Below are 20,886 nucleotides of genomic sequence, written 5' to 3' on the forward strand. Positions count from 1 at the left end.
TGTGAGCCTTCGTCTGAAAGGGGGGATTTGAAGAACTGGTGGACACCAGTTAGAAAGCATGTGGGTCTCGTTCTGGTGTTTCTGGGAAGTCTTGTAAGGGCCATGGCAACCCCACAGGTTTCTCTTGAGCAGTGTCACTATTTTTGTTTCTGTTCTTGTGTTTGTCTTGGAATTTCATCTTGTTTGCCAGGACCAAGAGTAAATCTCTAGAAAAACAATGTCTGATAAATGTGCTTACCTTTTTAATTCAGTGGATTAAAATCCATATTTTAAAAATTCTGTATAAAAAAACATTTTTAACACATTCTTTTATTAAATAATGATATTATTTTGCCCTTAACTTTGCCTTTGAAATAATTTGGTCACGCTTGACAATACTAATTACAATTTTAGATAATAAAGTCAGAGGAAGGTCAGAGACTGTTTTATCTTTAGTTCCCATTTATTACTACTAAAAATGGAGGTTGTTCTGGGGCTGATTATTCCTGTTTTGTTTTTTAAGATAAAGCTGCTACATAAGGCTGGCATTTGGTATTTGGGGGATCCGCTAGACTGAGACTATTTTGTCTTTAAGGATTATTTTGACATTGTGAAGAATCCCATGGACCTTTCCACCATCAAACGGAAGCTGGATACAGGGCAGTACCAAGAACCCTGGCAGTATGTGGATGATGTCTGGCTTATGTTCAACAATGCCTGGCTCTATAATCGTAAGACGTCCCGGGTCTATAAGTTCTGCAGTAAACTTGCAGAGGTCTTTGAGCAAGAAATTGACCCTGTTATGCAGTCCCTTGGATATTGCTGTGGACGCAAGGTACAGTTTAAACTTTTTCTGGAAAGTGAACTTCCCTGGTTAATCGAGCCAGAGAGGGTATTATAATGACATGAAAGACTCAACATTTTGGCCACACCTATGTGCTGGGAAGGACCCAGATGGGGTCTGGTCTTTGGTAAAAACAGTTGATTGCCTGAAGCCATGTAATGGATGATCAAAGCTAGAGGTGCTTACTGGAGAAGACCTTGGGTTACGCCTTTCTGGCTGCCCTTGCATCCATTTATCCATCTGTAATAAATGTCTCCCGGCAGCTGATTCCATCACATTGAATCCAAAAACGTCTCTAAATAGCTGTGAAAATTGTTAGAAAACTATCCCGTGTGCTAACAGAAATATTTTACTAGCTGAATCTAACTCTCCATAATGGACTAGAATATGATGTGACAGTAACTAGGATATATTTTTAGTATTTTCTCCTTTGTTTTTGCAGTATGAGTTCTCCCCACAGACTTTGTGCTGCTACGGAAAGCAGCTGTGTACAATTCCCCGTGACGCTGCCTACTACAGCTATCAGAATAGGTAAGCCGAGCCCATGTCCCGAGTTACGGGATGAAAGGAAGGTCTTAGGGCAAGGCGTGTTCAGCTGATGGTAGCCTGGGTACATTATTTCTCTTCTGAAGTTCTAATGAAACGGGCCACAGTTTTAGTGCTGCTCACTCAGATAGGCCCTCGGTCTCTTAATTTTAAAGCACCCTTTTACAGTATAAAAATTTAAGCTCAAAACTGCTCATTGCACTACTTGAATCAGGAGCATTCATTCTTAAGCTGTGGTCTTTCCAAAATGTAACCACATAAGAAAGAGTCTGCAGGTGAGAGTAAGTCTAATAAGGGGAGCTTTACCGTTTTTGAAGATCTTAGTAAAGTGGATACATTGTATTTTACTATTTCGCATGTATTTGCCTAGATAACTTGGCCTGGACAGTCTGATGGAAAGACTTTATTTAGTGATAATTTATCGAAAAAAGTACTAAAAGCTTTAGACTTAAAGATTTTTTTTTTTAGCTAATAGCACAACACAGAATGAGTGTTCTTGTTGAGTTCCACGTGAACTCTCCTGTCACAGAATGGCCGTTTCAGGGTTTTGTGAGTGGGAGGCGTCCTCGAGAAATCTTTGCCATTCTCTTGAAATGTGAAGATGGCTGAATCTCCTTTCTTAAGCAGAAGAGAATGAAAATAATATTTTTTGTTGCTCATTTGCCATACAGATGTGACTTCCACAGTTTTGGGGGCGCGGGGGTTGAAAATTAAAGTTAGTTGTATCTGTTGCTCCAAGTGGCCCCACGTTGCCATAGCGTGAGGGTGTTGTGCCTGGAGGCACAGGTGGTAAATCTCGGTCACATTCAGTTACTTTGCCTGCATGTTAGGAACAGGTGGTGAAATGTATGTGACCAAGGTGCCACTTTGTGCCTCTTCTTCCTCTTTAGGTTCAAGTATTAAGCATCAACATTAGGGTTTGATGTTTTGATTACTTGATTTTGTCTGCTTATAGTGATTACCTATGTTCTCATATTTTGAGGAAGATCAGGAAAGGGCTTTTTGTTATTCAGAGATATGTCCACAGGCCTGAATAATTTGGAATTTTGAAATATTTATCTTCTAGTTGGGCTTTTAAAGTACTTGAATTTTTTTTAAAAAATCTAATCATATTTACAATAATTAGTAACTCCCATCAAAATTGTGCTTAAAAAAAGAGAGAGAGAACTGTTGACCTAAAAATGTCTCAAGGTGCGATTTCTAAGCCCTTCCCGGCCCCCTCATCCTGGCACGGTGGCAGCATGAGATGCCGGTGCTTGTTCTGGGGGAACAGGAGTGTGGCCTGTGCCCCTGTCCTAAAAATACGTTCACGCCTGGACTTAGTTCCTGTCCTGACTTCCCTTCTGTCAGTAGGAGCGTTTGAAATAATACCACAGTCCTTCGTGATAGAGTCACTCCTGTAGTGACACGTGCTGTTCTGGGCGTTCTGGCCCCGCCGGTGAGTTTTAGCCCCGTGGCGTTCAGCACACCCCATAACGTACCAAGTTTAACACCTTCCCTGACAACCTCGATTGTCACTTTCCGTCAAATAATGATCAGGAATTCCCTTCGGAAACTTTCATGTGCCAAGCAAAATAAAGTTATGAAACTTCAAGAGAACAGATTTCAGTTAACTATTCCCTGAAAAATGCCCCTGCTACTGGATGCCCAGCGTGGTTTGGGTCTAGAGGGAAGAACAGACAGCAGGTTGTTTGCCATCATTTCTAAAGTTTGGGGCCTTTTCACTGTCCCCGGGTCCGTTGAGACCCTGCCTTTGCTGATTTGCACAGATTTTGGCCATTTTTAAGTGGAGAGCAATTAATTTAAATAGAGTTGATAGGATCAGGTTACACTGCTATTCTCCCGACAGGAGGTTATGCGTGGAGTGAAAACACGGGGTTGTTTCGAAAGCTCTGAAATATCCAGTTTTAGTTTTGTGTAGAATTTTATCTTTACTCAGCAAAAGTAATAATGTTTTTCTTATGAGTAGAGAAATAGAGGAGTTCTGTTCTGTTAGTGATACATTTTTAAAGTGTAGGCATACTGCTCCTTAGCTGAATCTCACAAGGTGTGCTTCCTAGAATACCGTACTTGGAGAGAGTAACGTGTTGTCGTGCTAAGAAAGCAGTGGCCTAACTGCAGTCAGCGTCCTGACTGCTGACACTTTTCTTCGCATCTTTGGCTACTTAGCAACACCGGTGTTCTCTTGAGTAACTGTTTGGGCATTTCGAACAATAGAAAGTCCTACAGACCATTTAAACAAGTGAAATTAATATTTAAACTAACATATGAGTACATTTTCACTTGTTTCCATGCTTTGAAAATTTGAAAGTAACTCATGTTGAGAAAACGGCTATATTGGATTTTCCAGATACTATCTTTAGATGTCCCAGTTATTTGTATATACTGATATGGTACTTAAAACAATCTGCATTTGAAAATTTACTCCATACGTTACCCTTATAGATAAACTATGCAGTTACATTGTGCTAACTTTAGGTACCCAGATGCACATCATCATCGGATTATGTGAAGTATTTCTCCGTTGCAATTGCATATTCATGAAATTGCTTCCTTCACACAAGGCTAATGTCAGCAAGGCTCTTAAGATTGAAAAGTGACTTTCTGAACCATTCTGTATTTTTAGGGTGAAAAAGTTAGGACTAGGTAATGTGGGGGCAGCCTGGCATTCCCATCTGTCCCCCACTGATTGCCAAGGTGGTTTCAGCAGACTTGACCAGTGGGTGGCTGTGCCCCTTCTCCAGACAGGTCACCACCTCTCAGGAGGGCACACTGAAGGGCGGCCTGGGCCTTCCCCTCCCATTCTCAAACCCCAGCAGGTTCGATTCTCCAATGTCTCCGATGTCTCCACTTGCTCTGGGACAGGCACTAGAGCGTGTTAACTCTCTCTGTGCCTCCCACTTTCTGACGCTGAGGTTCTTTGCAGATGAGAGCTAGTTACACAAAGTGTAGGCTTCTGCCACTGCAGGGCCTGCCGTTGAGCCATCAGTGTTGCGTTCTGGGCCGGTTTCCGCCGCGAGAAAACGGTGGGCTTAAGATTCTTGTTTCCTCAATGTTCCTGGGCTTGATACCCTGCTTGAATAAAAGCTAAGAGTTTGTCCAGGATCGTAAAGCCGTTTTGCCTCACGTGTAATTATCGTGGTGATTTCGTTTCCAGAGGAGTTCAGCTTTTCGCTCACCCACAGCGGCTATACGTTTGGTCGTAAAATGAATTGGAACAGTCAAGTCCAAGTTTTATTTTCAAAAGGGAAACACTTGCTGTTGAGGGGGATATCTTTTTTGCATATTGCCCTGGTCACCTCTGAATTGGTTTATGGTTTCTGTACTTTAATTCTTTCGTGCCAGTGATGATCACACCCTCCTGCACATGGAAATTCTTTTTACCACATGATTTCAAGGCTCCATACGAATATTTATGAGATAGTGATAGCCAGTTGACTCAGGAGAAGAACATATAGATATAGAGATTTTTAAACAGCAGTGTTTGTTCCTGGTCAGAGTTTTTAATCTTGGCAGAATTCATTGATTGAATCATTCTAAATAAACCGGTCCCAGAAGAAACTTTCATTAATCCAGTTGCTACCCACAGTGAATCTGTCATGTTCCTCCTCAACAATTTAAAAGATCGGATCATTTTGAGATGGGTGCATGCTCTAAAGTTTTGTGCTTTTAATTGACTCTGTGTGTTTAGTCAGAGAAGTACACAGACAAAATGCTCAGTGTGTTTAATTCAGACTAGAATTAGAACTTGAGGGGGACTGACCTGAGCAGTAACGGAGACAGACGGCCAGCCAGGGGCCTGAGCCTCCGTCTTTGCAGCCGTGTGTGCGCGTGCGTGAGTGAGCCTGCAAGCTGCCGCGTCCCCTGCGCGTGTCCGTGTGGCGTGGCGCTCCAAGTCTCGTCACAGTGTCTTTAACACTAATCCTCGTGGCATCTTGTAGACGTAGTTCTGAGCACTAAAACCGCATTTGACTGTGCTGCTGCCACTACCTTCCACTCCTCCTCTCCGCTTGTATCGTTCACCTCCCTTCGGCTTGTTTATTTTGACAGTACTCCTGTGTGCCCATCTTGTTTTATGCAGCATTAGCCTGCATTTTTGTTGATTTCTCATGCGTGTCCTTTCCAAACATTTAATAGTTTTTAATTGTTCTTATTTGATACTTCGAGCCCAGGCTCCATATTATCTTTCAAGAAATTGGGGTGATGGATAATTTCTCAAATGCAGATTGTGCTTTAAAGATCAACTCTCTAAATTTGCTTAACTTGGATTGTCACCAAGTCAGAGCAGTTAATAACTGAGGATCTCAGATTGGTGAACGATTGGTCCCATTACCAAAAAGTTTAAACCAAAGCTTAGAATTGAATTTTAAAAGTCTTTAAGATTGTTCATGGATTTACATATATTGTATTGTTTATACAATATATCTCAGCTTTTTTTCTTTGTACATACGTACTGATAAATGGCTGGAAAGTCTTTGACCCTGACTGCATTTCTGTTAAATGTTTGTCTAGAATATGGATTTGGTTTCATTTGTATTATAACCCAATTAACTAAGTGATTAACACGAGGAAAAATAACAGGAAAAAATTAAAACGAGTTCTGCGTGCTCAACATTTTTAGTACCTTTAAAGATCTGGCTTACTACCGGAAATAAAATCTGTGAATTGCTGTCAAGCATAAATTTGCCATTTTGAAAAATAATTGCTTTTTTAAGGCCTTTGTTAGACTATTTTGTTCAAAAGTGAATTTTTTTCCATCGCAAACCCTGGAGTTATATTTGATTTTCTCTAAGTAATAACAAAAGTCAAACTCCTAAATTGAGGCTCCTTGCAATTCTAGTATTAACAACTCCTTGAAAACGTTTGCATCTCGGAGCTGGCCCGAGCCCAGCCGTTGTTAGCGATGATGGCCTGTGATGTGTGCAGTGAGACCGAATGCTAATCAAGCTTTGCCTTGGCTTTCTGCTCTGTGTTGTCTCGGTGTTTGCGTCTTACCTCTATGTCTGTGCTATCTGTTCCCTTCCCTGTTCTCTAATCCTGCCCTTCCCCACCTGCCCCTGTTCCTTTCATTGTCCTCACTGACCCATCAATCAACCAACAACGCCCCCCCTTCGTCGTGGTGATCTGCCCTGCTCTGATTGGTGGCTTCGTTGCTTGGGTGGCTGTGTGTTATGATGGACCAGTTCACCCAAGTATGGCCTTCTTGCTGACAGGTATCATTTCTGTGAGAAGTGTTTCACAGAGATCCAGGGGGAGAATGTTACCCTGGGTGACGACCCTTCACAGCCCCAGACGTAAGTACTATCCTGTCATTTTTCTCGGGGTTGACTCTTGTTTTTTGCCTGTTGCCCATGATTAAAAGGGAAGCACCTCCGCCATGCTGGTGCATTTTTTCATACTCAACTATGCCCACGTTCATACTTTGGAATGCAGCTCTTTAGCTGAACACCAGGGCCACCTCCTCGTTCTCCCCTCCTTTGAAGACCGTGATGCTGTAGCCCCCACTGCAGCTCTCTGGTCTCTCTCGACCTTGCTCTGTCTCTTCTTTTAAAATACTTGCCTTTTCCTAGTGGTGGTCCTCCTCCATTTGGGGAAATTGTAAATTTTCAGTTACACCTCAGAAACCAGTTCACCCTTTTGACAGACCTGGCAGTAGCGAGAAATGAATCTTGCGTACATACCCCATCTTCAGCATTCATTCCATCTTCCACTGAAACCTCTGTCCTAGAACGCAGACTGTGAGACCCCAGAGAGGAAACATGTCTCCTTCCTTGCTGGAGCGGTGGCTCTTGCTCATGTGCTCTGGCGTGCACAGGCATGAGTTGGTTCATTCATTCCTTCACTGAATTCACCTTTGAGTGGTCACGTAGTCAGAATGTGGCCAGAAAGAGCAAATCCACTCATTTTGGAGCTGAATGGTCAACTCCTTTATATGCTTGAGATACCGAAAACCTGCCAGCCACCGTGTCTACCCAGGACTGCCAGCATTTTGTGGTTCTCTCTTTTCTCCTGACTCTGCCGTGATTCCTCCCCTGCTGGGAAGTCTGCTTGCGGGACTGTCCCTACAGGCAGGAGGGCTTCCCACCAGAGCAGCTTCCAGCAGTCTAGGACACGGACTGCACTCCACATTTACTATTTCCAAACACAGAACGAACCGTAGCCACTCATGAGACACATAAACCGAAATGCTTGAAATTCTACATAATTTATTTTTATGTCCCTTGTAATCTTAATTCTTTGGTCCGATTATGTGATTGATAATTGGATTATACAGTTCCATGAATCAGAAATAATTCATATATACACTGATCATAACAAAAGGACAGTATAGAAACCAGGTCTTCGGTCCTTTAAGAATAAATAAAATATCCCCTAGTAGATGCTGATCTTGTGTCATCTAATTCTATTGTAATTAGAAGAATTGAATATGCCAATTATCCATCAGATCCAGGAGCCATTCACCATACAGATTTGATTGAAATATAGGTTTGGATCTCAGAGTAAGTGCTGGTGGTAGTTGGGAGGAAATATCCCAAGGCAGATAGAGAAAAACAGATGGTAGTGCTTTCTGTGGAGATAAATTTTATATGTTCATGCCTTCATTACATCTACTTGAGATCTTGGCTGACCATTATTTACTTTTTATTTGAAAAAATAGTTACAAAGTAATATCCCACAGACCCTGTAATTTAGACTCAGCAGATAAATTTTGTTAATTAACATTTCTCTTTTTTCTTTTCTTTTCTTTTTTTTTTTTTAAACAAGGACAATTTCAAAGGATCAGTTTGAAAAGAAGAAAAATGATACCTTAGATCCTGAACCGTGAGTAGATAGCGATTTCTTTCTGACTTTTGGATTTTAGTTTCCGATCAGGAAAATCCCTCCTCGTGACTGGCCTGCAGGAGAAGACACTGTTGGAACATTGGAAATACTTTGCCCTGGGTGGGATTTTTTTGTATGAAGTTATTTCAGATACGGATTCTTTTTTAAAACTCTGACAAAACATGTACGTCCCTGTAGCATGCTCTCCAGTTACTGAATTTCAACAGTGATAAGATTAGATGGATGTTCTCGTTCTGTCAGAACTTCTCTGATAAGCTGGTCATAAGGCATAAGTTGTGGTGGTAGTTAAGGGCGTGGCTGAATAAGTAGGTTTTGATGTCCACGCATGTTGGCAACTAAGAGTCCCAAGTAAGGTGACAGGGCCCAGGTGAGGCAGCATGGGGGCTGCTACGGAAGTGAGCGGAGCAGTGTACCCCTGCTTTCTGGTGCTCACGTGAATAAAGCCCGGCATTTACCAGTCAGCTTGACACTTCCCACCTTTGTAGCTGACTCCGAGCAGATGCTTCCTGCGCCTAGGCTTAAGAGCAAGTGTTTCTGACACTGGAAGCATTGTTCTCTGTTATTTGAGGCAGTTTGGGCATGTGCGGTCACCAGTGCAAGCCCTGGTCTTGAAAATGTGTAGTCATGTCAGAAATACTGGCCTGTGGGGCGCCTGGGTGGCTCAGATGATTAAGCGTCTGCCTTCGGCTCAGGTCATGATCCCAGGGTCCTGGGATCGAGTCCCGCATCGGGCTCCCTGCTAGGCGGGGAGCCTGCTTCTCCCTCTCCCTCTGCCTCTCTCTCTCTCTCTCTGACTTTCATGAATAAATAAATAAATAAACATTTAAAAAAAAAAAAAAAGAAAAGAAAAGAAATACTGGCCTGTAAAATCCGCCTCTATCATAGCAGTTTTTGAAAGTAAAGTTTCATTTCTGGTTGTCAAGGAGATTGGGAGAAGCAAGGGATAGGCATTTGTACAGAGAAATGGAGGAAGTCCGCTTTCTCATAAAAAGTATCATATCGATGCGACTTGATCTTGGAGTTGTGAGTTCGAGCCCCACGTTGGGCGTACAGCTTAACCTTAGAAGAAAAAGTAAAGTAAAATGTGGCTGAATCAGTCGGCAGAAGCATTAACGCCACAAATGCAGGCAGTGATGCAGAGGATGAGGTGCGCATGCGGTACACAGGCTCCTACAGACGACCCCCTTGCGTGCTTCCATGTGCGTTAGAGCACTCTCTCTGTCTTCCAGTTTTGTTGATTGCAAGGAGTGTGGCCGGAAGATGCATCAGATTTGTGTTCTGCACTATGACATCATCTGGCCTTCAGGGTGAGTAGTTTCCTGGTGATTTCCTGTGATCCTGGGGAAGGGAAAGCCTCTCTGCCGGGACTGGAGAGGGCGGCATGCTGCTGGGCATTGGCTGTTGCCCGTCAGCGAGGGCCAGCAAGGGCTGGGGGGGGGTAGGTGGCAGCCGGTTCTCAGTTTATTTACATCGTAAGTATTTGCCTGCTTTAGGGATTGTAGACTCAAAGCAGCCTGCCTCTTCACTTGCGAATAGTGATGCCAGCGAAGCACTTCCCAGCTGCATGTCGCTGGTTTGGCAGCGTAGACTATTTCATACACTCTGATCACACCCCTTCTTTTTTTGCAGCTTTGTGTGCGACAACTGTTTGAAGAAGACTGGCAGAACTCGGAAAGAAAACAAGTTCAGTGCTAAGAGTAAGTTGTGGGAGGGCTTCTGTCTCCCCGTCTGAGTGTGAGGCGCTTGTCCCCCTTCCTGGTCTTCCTGCAGCTCCTCTCCGTGTGCGGCTTGGGGCTCCCTTGTCCGAGGCCCTGTACTGTGAGTTTGTTTTACATACTTTGTACTTGTCCAGTCTTACCCCTCCATGGAAACACTGGACGTGCTCTTTACATGAAAACTAGCTTTATGGTCAGTTCATGTTTTAAATGAAAGTTTAAAAAGCTCAGATATAACGTTAAACTTTGTAAATTCTGAGAGAAAACTTGTCAGCAGATCCTTTTCAAGTGGCTCAGAAGTAAGACCTCCCTGCCCCCTAACACACACACGCACCCCACTCTGACATCCTGTCGTGACCAGCATGCTCAGCCCTGGGTGCGTGTGGGGCAGCCACTGGTCCATCGGCCGGCGTGGCCCTCGGCCTGCTGGAGTCGGCCGCCACCAGCCGGGACTGGCAGAGCCCCGTCTGCATGAGGACTTGTGAGCGTTGCTGCTGTGTTTAGGGCGGCTCCTGGTGTCTCTTCACAGTAGAGAGCAGCCTGTTGCTACGCCAGGTAACTCTTCCTGGGTAGTCTTGACTCTTTCAGAGATAGCATTCTTTTCAAAAGTGTGCAATATGAGATTTTCGTCAACTTGGTTCTCGAGGGCTAGGTGTCACCTTCCGCAGCATGGCGTCCCTGAGCTGGCCTTTGCTGAGTTCACAGCGACCCCGAGTGAGAATGCCACCCGCGGTGGAGCCTTTACAGCTTGCTTGTCCAGCGCTCCCTGCAGCTGTCACCCTCCCCAGCAGGGCAGGGTGTCCCCAGCAGGAGCCAGGCCATCTGAGGATCAGGGAGTAGGAGCGAGATGGGATGGAGAGGGGGAGGAGAAGAAGGGGAGCAAGCAAGGAGGAAGCCACTCTGTGGGCCTCCAAGTCATTGCTAATTCAGGGTTAGACTGTCGTTACCAAAATCCATAGTTACCCTATAACTTTAGCTCACTCTTGTGAAATCTTTTGAAATACGGATGAACTCACAAACCATTGTAATATTTCTCTTCAGATCAGGGTTTCTCAACCTGAGCCACCATTGACATTCAGGGCCAGGTAATTTTCTGTTTGGGGGGCTGTCCTACGCTTTGTAGGATATTTAAGAGCATCTCTGGCTGCTACCCGCTAAGTGCCAGTAACACGAACCCCAGTGCCATGAGTGGTCACCTTCAGAAATGTCTCCGAACATTGGCAGATGTTCCCCAAGGAGAGCAGAGTTGCTTCCAGTGAGAACCCCTGCTTTAGAGGGTCCATTCAGGGTGAGATCACTAAAGCAGTCAGCAAGCTAGAAACACTTTCCTGGGCCAGAGCCTCGTGCCCAGAACACAATTGCCAGGAGAGCTGGGCCCGGGTCGGAGAGCAGTTGCAGCTGGTAGCAGATGGGGGCAGAAGAACAACCCAAGAGCGGGTCTGCGATGAGAGCCTTTAGGGTTAAAGATGGACAACACTCACTGACAGAAAACCTTCAAAGTCTGGCCACCCGGCGTCGTTTGGTGTGGACGTGTGGGCACAGCCTTTGCGAGGGTCTGTAGGCCCCAAAGGACGGGCTGCCTCATTTGCATTGGTACCAGCCCCATACCGCTGACGAGTGGGTGAAGCACGGTCAACAACTGACTGTCCCCCACTCCCTCCACCCCTCCCTCCCTGACACCCTGCGCTGTGCCCAGCCTGGCCGGGTGGAGGGAAAAGGAGAACCACCAGAGGTGCTTCCGAGTCAGAGTCCCTGTGTTGGGTTGTGAGAAGCCTCCCTGGAAATGGGACAGCTCCAATGTCGGAGAGCAGAAGGCCAAAGGATTTGATCACTGGGAGAGGAAGGGGGACTGCAATCTAGTGTTCGTTTCCAGACTCCATGATTGCACTTGTGCACGTGTGTCCCACAACGTGTGTGTGTGTGTGTGAAGCCGTGTGTAAGGACGGCCCCTGCAGCATGAGGAGGAGCCCTGGGACGTGAGAGCGAGGCAGAGCTGTGTGTGTCAGACACAAGGGGCGTGATGCTCCCTGAAATCGTTCTGCGGGGACGCCTCTGCACGAGCCTCTCCTCTTTGCCACAGGAGCAGCTGCTCTTCTGGGGGCCCTCAGCACCTTCATAGCGCTCGGTTTGGTGCCTGCAACAAGGTTGTCATATATGGTCTCATTTAAAGCTCTTTTTTTTTTTTTTTTTTTTTTAGTACAGGTAATTCAGGTTATTTGAAGAAAAAAGTAAAGACCTAATTTTAAAGGTTTATTCTTCCGTTTGCTATTTGAAAACCACAGTATGTAGGGTCCTGTGTTGAAAAGGGAAGGGGAGTAAGGGGAACCAGACTTGCTCAGCAGTGGCATGAGGGGGCCCGCGGGGGTGGGAACGGGAGGGTCTCCTCCAGAGGCTGCTGGGGTAGATGTGCCGGCCCCCAGGCCCCTCTGCACCCGACTCTGTTTCTCGGGGAGGCTGTCGCAGCCACGGCGCTCAGCAGAGCTTCCATGGCTGCGTGGAGGGCATGCCTTCGTCCAGGTGTGAAATCCACTTTTCCCCTCAGTTGTATAGCTTTTCAAGTTTTTATTTTTCTGTGGGGTTTTTATTTCATATTTGTGTCGTGTTTTCTTTTTAAATCACTTGTATGCAGGTATAACTTAGATACCAAAAAAAGCTCCACCATTATTATATTAATTGTAGAAAAATGGAATTTAGAAAATCTAAATTTTCTAGGTACTTCTTGGCTTCAGTAAGGAATCTTAGGAAATCCCAAATAGCTTTTTAAAAACATTTCTCATCCACGTAGTAAATATTTAAAAATCAGTAAATATAAAGAAGAAAATGTCTTTCAAATCCCATACCTGTAACTGTTAACCTTCTGTAGCTTTTCCTTCTAGTCTTTTCCCCTCCTGTGAAGAGTTTTTATGCTGTGACCAATGTTTTATCTGGGGGTAGCTTCCTGGAAAAGTCCTGTCACGGTGGCCACACCTGGGGCATCCCCAGGAGAGGGAAGGTGTGGAGGGGGTTCAGGGCTGAACTGGGTTCTGATGCTGTATGAGCTCCTGCCTGGGATGAACTCGCAAGGCTGCATGCTGGACTCCTCTGAGCTGGGCGGGAAGGGGAGAGCAGCCCTGCCCTCCAGAAAAAGCAGAGTTTCTCCACTGTGGATTCTGGCTGCGGGCACAGCTCTGACACTGAGCAGCCACGTGGGGGCGCCCGGGGCCAGATCGCGGCCTCATCCGGGCCAGGGCAGGGGAGGCAAGAGGTGGGCTCAGCATGGCCCCTGTGTCTGCTCCTTCCACTTTACCCCACAGCCCTCAGTCGGCCTTCATGGCTCTTCTGCCCTTGCAGCTAAAAAAGAAGGTGGAAATACGTGGGCATTTAAATGACAGCACTTGTCAGTGTTTGGAGCACCTGAGATTCCAGAGTCCACCTTTCCCTTACATGCTTACCTTGTAGGACAGACTAGGTCCCTTCTGGATTTGGAAAACATTAATCCTTAGAAAATCAGTCAGACTGCAGTAGGGGCACCGGTGTGGCTCAGCGTCTGCCTTCAGCTCAGGTCATGATCCCGGGGTCCTGGGATCGAGCCCCGCATCAGGCTCCTTGCTCAGTGGGGAGTCTGCTTCTCCCTTTCTCTGTTCCCCCTGCTTGTGTGTGCTCTCTCTCTACCTCTGTCACAAATAAATAAACTCTTTAAAAAGAAAAAATCAGACTGCACTATAAGAAGGGTGGGTCCTGTGGCCTCAGCCACCTTCTACATAACCCATCGAAAGCCCCCTCACCCGTTTGCTCTGGACTTTGCAGGACTACAGACCACACGATTGGGCAACCACTTGGAAGACCGAGTCAACAAGTTTTTGCGGCGACAGAATCATCCTGAAGCCGGGGAGGTCTTTGTCCGTGTGGTGGCCAGCTCAGACAAGACTGTGGAGGTCAAGCCCGGGATGAAGTCACGGTTTGTGTGCACACGTTGTGCTATTTTGTAAAGCGCTCTTTGAGGGGTCCTGTACCTGGTTAACCAAAGCCCTGCTTTCTGGCACAGCTTTAGAGTTTGTATAATTCAGGGCGCCTCGCTGGCTCAGTCAGTAGCACATGCGACTCTTGATCTTGGGGTTGTGAGTTCGAGCCCTACATTGGGTGTAGAGAGTGCTAAAAAAAAAAATAAGCTTAGAGTTTGTATAATTTAAAGGTTTTTCAGCGTGTATGGTACAGTCAACCCTTCTCTCAGTATTCCATATTCATAAGGGGAGGTAAAATTCCTGGCTGAGCAAGACTATGTCACGAAGAATAGGGTCACAGCCCCGAGCTGCCCAAGGCCAGGCTGGTGGGCAGAGCTCTGGGCCAGCAGTCAGCAGAGGCGAGCAGGCCTCCAGCTCCTCTGCACTGTGCGTGGGCTTAGAGCAGCAGGCCTCATTTATAAAGCACCTTGTAAAACAATGACGTGTGCAAACCTCAGGCTCTGACTTTGATTTCAGGTTTGTGGATTCTGGGGAAATGTCAGAATCTTTCCCGTATCGAACCAAAGCGCTCTTTGCTTTTGAGGAAATTGACGGAGTGGATGTGTGCTTCTTTGGGATGCACGTGCAAGAGTATGGCTCTGATTGCCCCCCTCCAAACACAAGGTAGTCCTCCTCCTCCTCTTGGGTACATATCAGTGGGCCCGCGGTGTCACAGTGGACTGAGACCCTAAGTGTCTTGTTGGAGAACCTGTGTGCTCCAGACCTGGGTTTAAATCAGATAAGCCACGCCTAACAAACCAAACTAGTTAGTTGAGTTTTCCACTAAGCCAGTGAGAAATGAAGGGTTTTGATGACTGTTTAAAGTGTGTTTTGTGTAGTGAGTACTCATGGGTTCCAGTCCTGGTGTTGCTCTTGTCCCTGTCTTACCTGGGGCAGGTAAACCTACAGAGAGTGGGGTGGGGATCACTCCATGGGCCCATGTGTTGTAAAAACCAAGTACCTCTGCCAAGAGTTATTTCACATTCAGTCAAGAATCCAGGTGAGAGGGAATTGGAAGAGGCTTTGTGTTCATTTGCCCTGGCCTTCCCATGGCTCTCCATCGTGGGCTCTTGGCCCGGGGATGGAATTGTTTATTCATGGGCAGTGGCCCTTGGTGATAGGAGTTTTCTTAGGTCTTGTCTGCATGGCCAGTGTAAATGCTGTGAAAACAGAATTTATTTCTGGAGCTTTTTTTGGATGTTGGTGTTTGGTTTCAAGTTTGGGGGATACCAATTAATTTCTTCCCACCCACCCCTCAGGCGTGTGTACATATCTTATCTGGACAGTATTCATTTCTTCCGGCCCCGATGCCTCCGGACAGCTGTTTACCATGAGATCCTTATTGGATATTTGGAATATGTGAAGAAATTGGGGTGAGTTTAATTCAGATTATTCAGAACTAATAAAAATTCTATTTTTAATTTTCACTGTGTGTTTTGTGAAATAACCAGAGTATCTTTTAAAGCCGTATGTGTTTCTATTTCAACGTCCTCAGATCGATTCAGAGTTCTCCCTAGCCCCCCTCCCGGACACTCCCCTGGGCCATGCAGATCTGGGCTCCCCAGCACAGCGCACATGCTTTCTCTGTCTTCTGTGCTCTTCTCACTCTTTTTCCTATTCTAGTCTCCTTTTTTTTTTCTTTTTAACTTTTTTGAGGAATATTTTATGTATCATAAAATCTGCCTGTGTCAAGTGTACACTCCAGTGATTTTTAGTAACTTCACCGAGCAGCACGGCCTGGCTGTCAATCCATTTCCAAGCGTTGTCCTCCCCCCAGTAGTGGGACCCCCACACCCATTTGTTGTTAATCCCTGTTCCACCCCTATGCCCAGCAACCATTGATCTACTTTCTTTCTATATAAATTTGCCTTTTCTGGACATTTCATATGAATGGGACCCTACAGGATACTGGTCTTTTGCATCTGCTTTTCTCTGTGTTTCGGCATTCTAGATCTGTCGTATCCCTTCCCAAATTTGAAAAAGTTAGAGGTATTTGACTGATAGGTGTCTAACAGCGTGACAGATTATTTTGACTTTGGCCCCTTAGAGATACTCAGCTCCTCTCCACTGCACAGGAAGTGATAGTTAGGAAATGGGGCACATCCCTGGGCATAAGCCGTTCCCTGCGCCTGAGAGCCACATCTCCCGGGCTCTGTCCCGTGCTGACAGGATTCCCTGGGAGCCTTGACCCTTGCCCGGCATGCACACCCTGAGAAGGAGCATCTGAGGGCTGATTTCCAGGTGTGCTCTCGCATGCAGAGATTCGGCCTCGCCCACCCATGCACCCCTTCCCCCCCGCCACTGGTTTGGAACTTCTCTAAGCCTGTTATATTTGGCTGCAAGCATCGTGGAAATTTCTTTGGTTTTTTTTTTCTAGTTATTTCTGTCCTTGCTTTGGTGCCTGCTCCTCAGCTGTTACTCCTTGGAGGCAGGGAGGCTTTCACTCAGCACTGTGGTCTGAATTTGTGTGTCCTGCAGGTATGTAACAGGACACATCTGGGCCTGCCCCCCAAGTGAAGGAGATGACTATATCTTCCATTGCCACCCCCCTGATCAGAAAATCCCCAAACCAAAGCGCCTACAGGAGTGGTACAAGAAGATGCTGGACAAGGCGTTTGCGGAGCGGATCATTCACGACTACAAGGTACCTGGGGCCGAAGCAGGGCCTGGCGGCTCATGCATGTCAGAGCTCTGTTCACCTATGAGGAGTAGAAAGCAAAAAGAAGAGCGTAGAGAAAAGGCGTAGAAGCACCTTACGTGTAGTCGCCGTGCCCCATCCTCACGCAGTGGCACGGCCCCTGGGCCCTTCCCCGGAGCGCCACTCACTTCCCTCTTTGCTGTGCTTCCTTCACTCTCCAGGACATTTTCAAACAAGCAACTGAAGACAGGCTCACCAGTGCCAAGGAGCTGCCCTATTTTGAGGGTGACTTCTGGCCTAATGTGCTGGAAGAGAGCATTAAGGAGCTGGAGCAAGAAGAAGAGGAGAGGAAGAAGGAGGAGAGCACGGCGGCTAGCGAGACAACAGAGGTAAGGAGACGCAGTGGGCCCAGCCTCGCGCCAAGGACAGTGGACGCACACCTTCTTTGTCGATGGGGCTGCTTTCACACATGCCCTCCCCTTGTCACCAGCCACCGCAGGGCAAGCTGAGATGCGGTGCTGGAGACACGACGTCACCCGGGAGAAGGCAGATGGGAGGTGCTGGGTCTGGCATCTGTGAACGGGGCAGGTGGGGCGGAGGCTCGGAAAGACGAGAGCGGAGGGCATCCTGCCCAGCAGCCCAGGGCAGGCAGACAGAGCCCCGTGCTCGCAGTTAGCAGCCATTAACTACAGACCTTCCCTGAGAAGGAGAACCTCCGGCGTCAGGTCTCTCCCTTTCACTTCGTCACGAGCCAGCCCACCCCATCAGACAGCCCTCCATCTGGTGTTGCCTTCGGGCACTCACCTGCTTACTAAGTCCCGCCTCACGTGGGCTCCGTGCTCAGCAGTGCCGTGGTGAGCTGTAGAAGACCCCATCCCTACTCTCCCAGGGCGCGCGTTCTAGTAGGGAGAATAGTGCATCCAGAGGCAGCAGTAGGAGCTGTAAGGAAAGGGAGCACCGAGATCGGCCGGGTGCCGGTGTTTCCGGCGGAGCCTGTCCGGGGAGGTGGCTGGGGAGGTTGACCTGCTGAGAAGGAACCCACACGGGGTGGGGGGAGCTGCCGGTGGGAGGAGGAGATGTGTGAGGGCTCACGTTGGGAGCAAGTGTGTGTGTGTTCGGGATGTCCAAGAAAGGATGGGGGTTTCCATTTGGTTCATAGCTGTAGAAGCAGTGGGGAGTGTATGATGTGTTTTGAGGGTAGCAGCCCCAGAACGTGGCGTGGACCGTTGTGGTGTGTGAGGGACATCCTGGATCGGAGCTGCCTGCTGAGTCTGGGGCCCGAGCATCTGAGTCAGCGCTGCCGCCTCTACCCAAAGGAGGAAGCTAGGGAAGCATATTTGGAAAAGAAGTCCTTCAGGAACTGGCTGCCAAGATGCCTGTTAATGCCAAGGGGCTGTACAAGACGGGCCCTCAGAACTAGGGTCTGCTGCGGGGGTCCTTTTGCTGGGGCGTCCCTGGAGGCAGGATCTGTCATCCGACCAAAGATAACGATACTCCCGAACATCAGGGGGTTTAGGGCTCGAGAAACCACTCCGCCGGGGTTTCTGGGAGGCGACCAGAGATCCTGTTTCGGTGGGCCGAATTTGAGTAGAAACCAGGGAGTTCTGGTAGGAGAGAGCGCAGAGCTGAGCTGTGAGCCCAAGTCCTTCTCCGTGTCCACCAGTGCCCGCACCTTGGATGGGAGGTGGCCTGAGTCAGAACATGCATCTGGGGCTCCAGGGCAGGGGATCACAGCAGGGAGAAGAGGGTCTGTGGCCTCTGAGGCAGGACACAGACTCCAGCTGGGTGTCCTGTCCGAGGAGGACCTGCTTATCTCTGGCCTGGTGGTGGCGCCTTACCAGCCTTTGCGGTGTCGGGGACTTGCCCGCGGTATCCAGTCCACAGAGGCAGTGGGCAGGTCCCACCCTGTGGACACCCCGGGATCCCATGGCGGGCAGTGGCCTCAGTTGTTGACGGCACGTGGGCCGGACTGCCGCTTTACCATTGGCAGTGTCCTTCCCTGGGGGAGGTGGGGAAGGGATAGGCTGCAGCATCACGTGTGTGACCCCAGCTCCGGGGGGAGAACTACCCGCGGGAGCCACGCATAGGTACAATTCCAAGAAGAAAACTCGGAATGCTGCTGCTCAGGGTGGCCAAAAAAACTTTTTTTTTTTTAATCTGTCTATATTTTCTGAACTTTGTGCAGTGAATCTATTTCTTTTATAACTTTTTGAAAGTCAGCTTAGTTTTTAGAACGGTTTCAAGGCTTACTGAAAACTCAAGCGGTGTGTGGAGCTCCCTGTACCGCGCGGTCCCTCTGCGGCCGCCTGGTGCTCGCGCAGCCCGCGGCGGCATGCCGCTCTTCAACGGGGCCCTCTTCTGCCCCGGGCCCCAGACAGGAGTTGTCAGCGCCCCTCGGCACCCAGAGCGTCTATCCCTCTCTCTCCTCTTGTTGAGAACAAAGTTCATTGGACCAGACCTGGGGCCTAAATGACAGAGGGCCCGAGTTCTTTCCAGACGTGAGGGGCAGGACTTCTCAACCTCAGTCCGCTGGAGAGCTCAGGGTGGAGGTTTCAGGCCCACGTGGCACCTTCTCCTGGCACCATTCCCCCGTCTCGTGTGCAGTGGATGTTTGGAACCGTGTGCAACGGAGCATGCGGCACATGGTATGGAGTGGTATGGAGCAAGAGAAGATAGCTTGGACCCCCTGCGTTGTCCATCCTGGGCGTATGCTCCCCCGAGAGATGACCTGCCATGTGGCCGGTCTGGCCCCTGTGTCACCACTGCACCCCTGGCCCTGCTCCCGTCCTCCTCACCTCTGCCTCCATGACGCCTTCCGAAGGCAGCCGTGTGTTTGCCGGCACGCGGCCTCCTGGAGCCCCCACGGCCAGGGAGCTGGATGCCCCAGCCAAGTGCCGGGCACGGAGGAGGGGAGGTTGGGCTCGAGCAGCAACTTCGCATGTTGTTTCAGGGCAGCCAGGGCGACAGCAAGAATGCCAAGAAGAAGAACAACAAGAAAACCAACAAGAATAAAAGCAGCATCAGTCGAGCCAACAAGAAGAAGCCCAGCATGCCCAATGTGTCCAACGACTTGTCCCAGAAGCTCTACGCCACGATGGAGAAGCACAAAGAGGTAGAGACACGGGGCCACAGACCGGGGCCCCTCCTGGTCTGTGGGATCAAGGAGAGGGGTTGCTGAGAAGCCGGGGCCCATGGGCCTTGTGGAGAGGGCCCTGGGCCCTGGAAGGCCCTGGAAGGCCGAGTTGCCTCACTCTCCATGGGGGCTAATGCTGTCCTCCCCTGCAGGTCTTCTTTGTGATCCACCTGCACGCTGGGCCTGTCATCAACACGCTGCCCCCCATTGTTGACCCCGACCCTCTGCTCAGCTGTGACCTCATGGACGGGCGGGACGCCTTCCTCACCCTCGCCAGAGACAAGCACTGGGAGTTCTCCTCCTTGCGCCGGTCCAAGTGGTCCACACTGTGCATGCTGGTGGAGCTGCACACCCAGGGCCAGGACCGTTTCGTCTACACCTGCAACGAGTGCAAGCACCACGTGGAGACGCGCTGGCACTGCACCGTGTGCGAGGTAGGCCCCACTTCCTTCCCTCCCTCCCTGGTCCCTCCCCCGCCCTCGCCTCCGTTGGCGCGGTCAGCATTTCAGATTGAACGGTGAGATAGTTGGCATTTTCCAGGGGCACCAAATGACCAAATGAAAAAGGCTCATTCACCTCCTGGTCCTTTCCGGGAGTTGTGGGTCGTGAGGTTGGTGTTTCCTTGTTCACAAAGAAGAGAATCTGTGCTCTGTGCCTGCTCCAGGCTCAACAGCAGACGTTCAGGGTAGGAAGGAAGGAGCCTTTCTCCCTTCACGGAGCATGTATGGTCTCAACCCTGCTGAGCATAACAGAGGGCCATCTATGTGTGTCCGGGCTACACTTGGCCCCTGGCAGGAGGGTCTGGTCTCCCCAGGAGGCAGAGGAGTGGGCAGGCTTCCTAGGGGGGGCAGTGATTGTGCTGATTTTTTCAGGAAGACATGATTACAGAGCACTTTTATATTATTCCTTGTTGTTTGCTAACACCGGCCGTGTGTCAGGAACATCCACGGGCCCTCTGGTGCCAGAGTAGGAGCCAAAAGAGGTGCCGGCTGTGCTTCGGCCCCACCAGGATTCTGGCTGGTTTCCCCTGTTCATGCCTCCAGTTGTATGTAGCCTTGCTGAGCAGCTAAGAAGGCGCTGTCCTGGGGGACCCGTGGTTGCACACACTGTGTGAAGGGGTGTGGTCCGTCCCTTCCCCAGATGGGTCCCTCCATCCCCCCACCCCATCCTCGCCTTGCCAGTGTCTGCGTTCCAAACGGTTCCCAGAA

At 48.7% G+C, this 20,886-nt stretch overlaps 1 protein-coding gene across 5 annotated transcripts in view; it reads left to right on the forward strand.

The window, feature by feature from the left end:
- The window catches only part of CREBBP (CREB binding lysine acetyltransferase), a 123,637-nt gene that overhangs the window by 98,897 nt on the left and 3,854 nt on the right, over positions 1-20,886 (forward strand). For all 5 annotated transcript variants that reach the window (XM_078074893.1, XM_036090815.2, XM_036090793.2 and 2 more), the window contains 13 exons: positions 575-814; positions 1,266-1,354; positions 6,583-6,663; positions 8,135-8,191; positions 9,442-9,519; positions 9,842-9,909; positions 13,714-13,864; positions 14,385-14,531; positions 15,167-15,280; positions 16,386-16,551; positions 16,767-16,934; positions 19,496-19,657; positions 19,831-20,112. In XM_078074893.1, the coding sequence (XP_077931019.1) occupies positions 575-814; positions 1,266-1,354; positions 6,583-6,663; positions 8,135-8,191; positions 9,442-9,519; positions 9,842-9,909; positions 13,714-13,864; positions 14,385-14,531; positions 15,167-15,280; positions 16,386-16,551; positions 16,767-16,934; positions 19,496-19,657; positions 19,831-20,112 (1,803 nt within the window). The remainder of the gene's footprint in view (positions 1-574; positions 815-1,265; positions 1,355-6,582; positions 6,664-8,134; positions 8,192-9,441; positions 9,520-9,841; positions 9,910-13,713; positions 13,865-14,384; positions 14,532-15,166; positions 15,281-16,385; positions 16,552-16,766; positions 16,935-19,495; positions 19,658-19,830; positions 20,113-20,886) is intronic.

Source organism: Halichoerus grypus, chromosome 6 (genome assembly GCF_964656455.1).
Source record: "Halichoerus grypus chromosome 6, mHalGry1.hap1.1, whole genome shotgun sequence".
In the NCBI taxonomy this organism is placed as follows: domain Eukaryota; kingdom Metazoa; phylum Chordata; class Mammalia; order Carnivora; family Phocidae; genus Halichoerus; species Halichoerus grypus.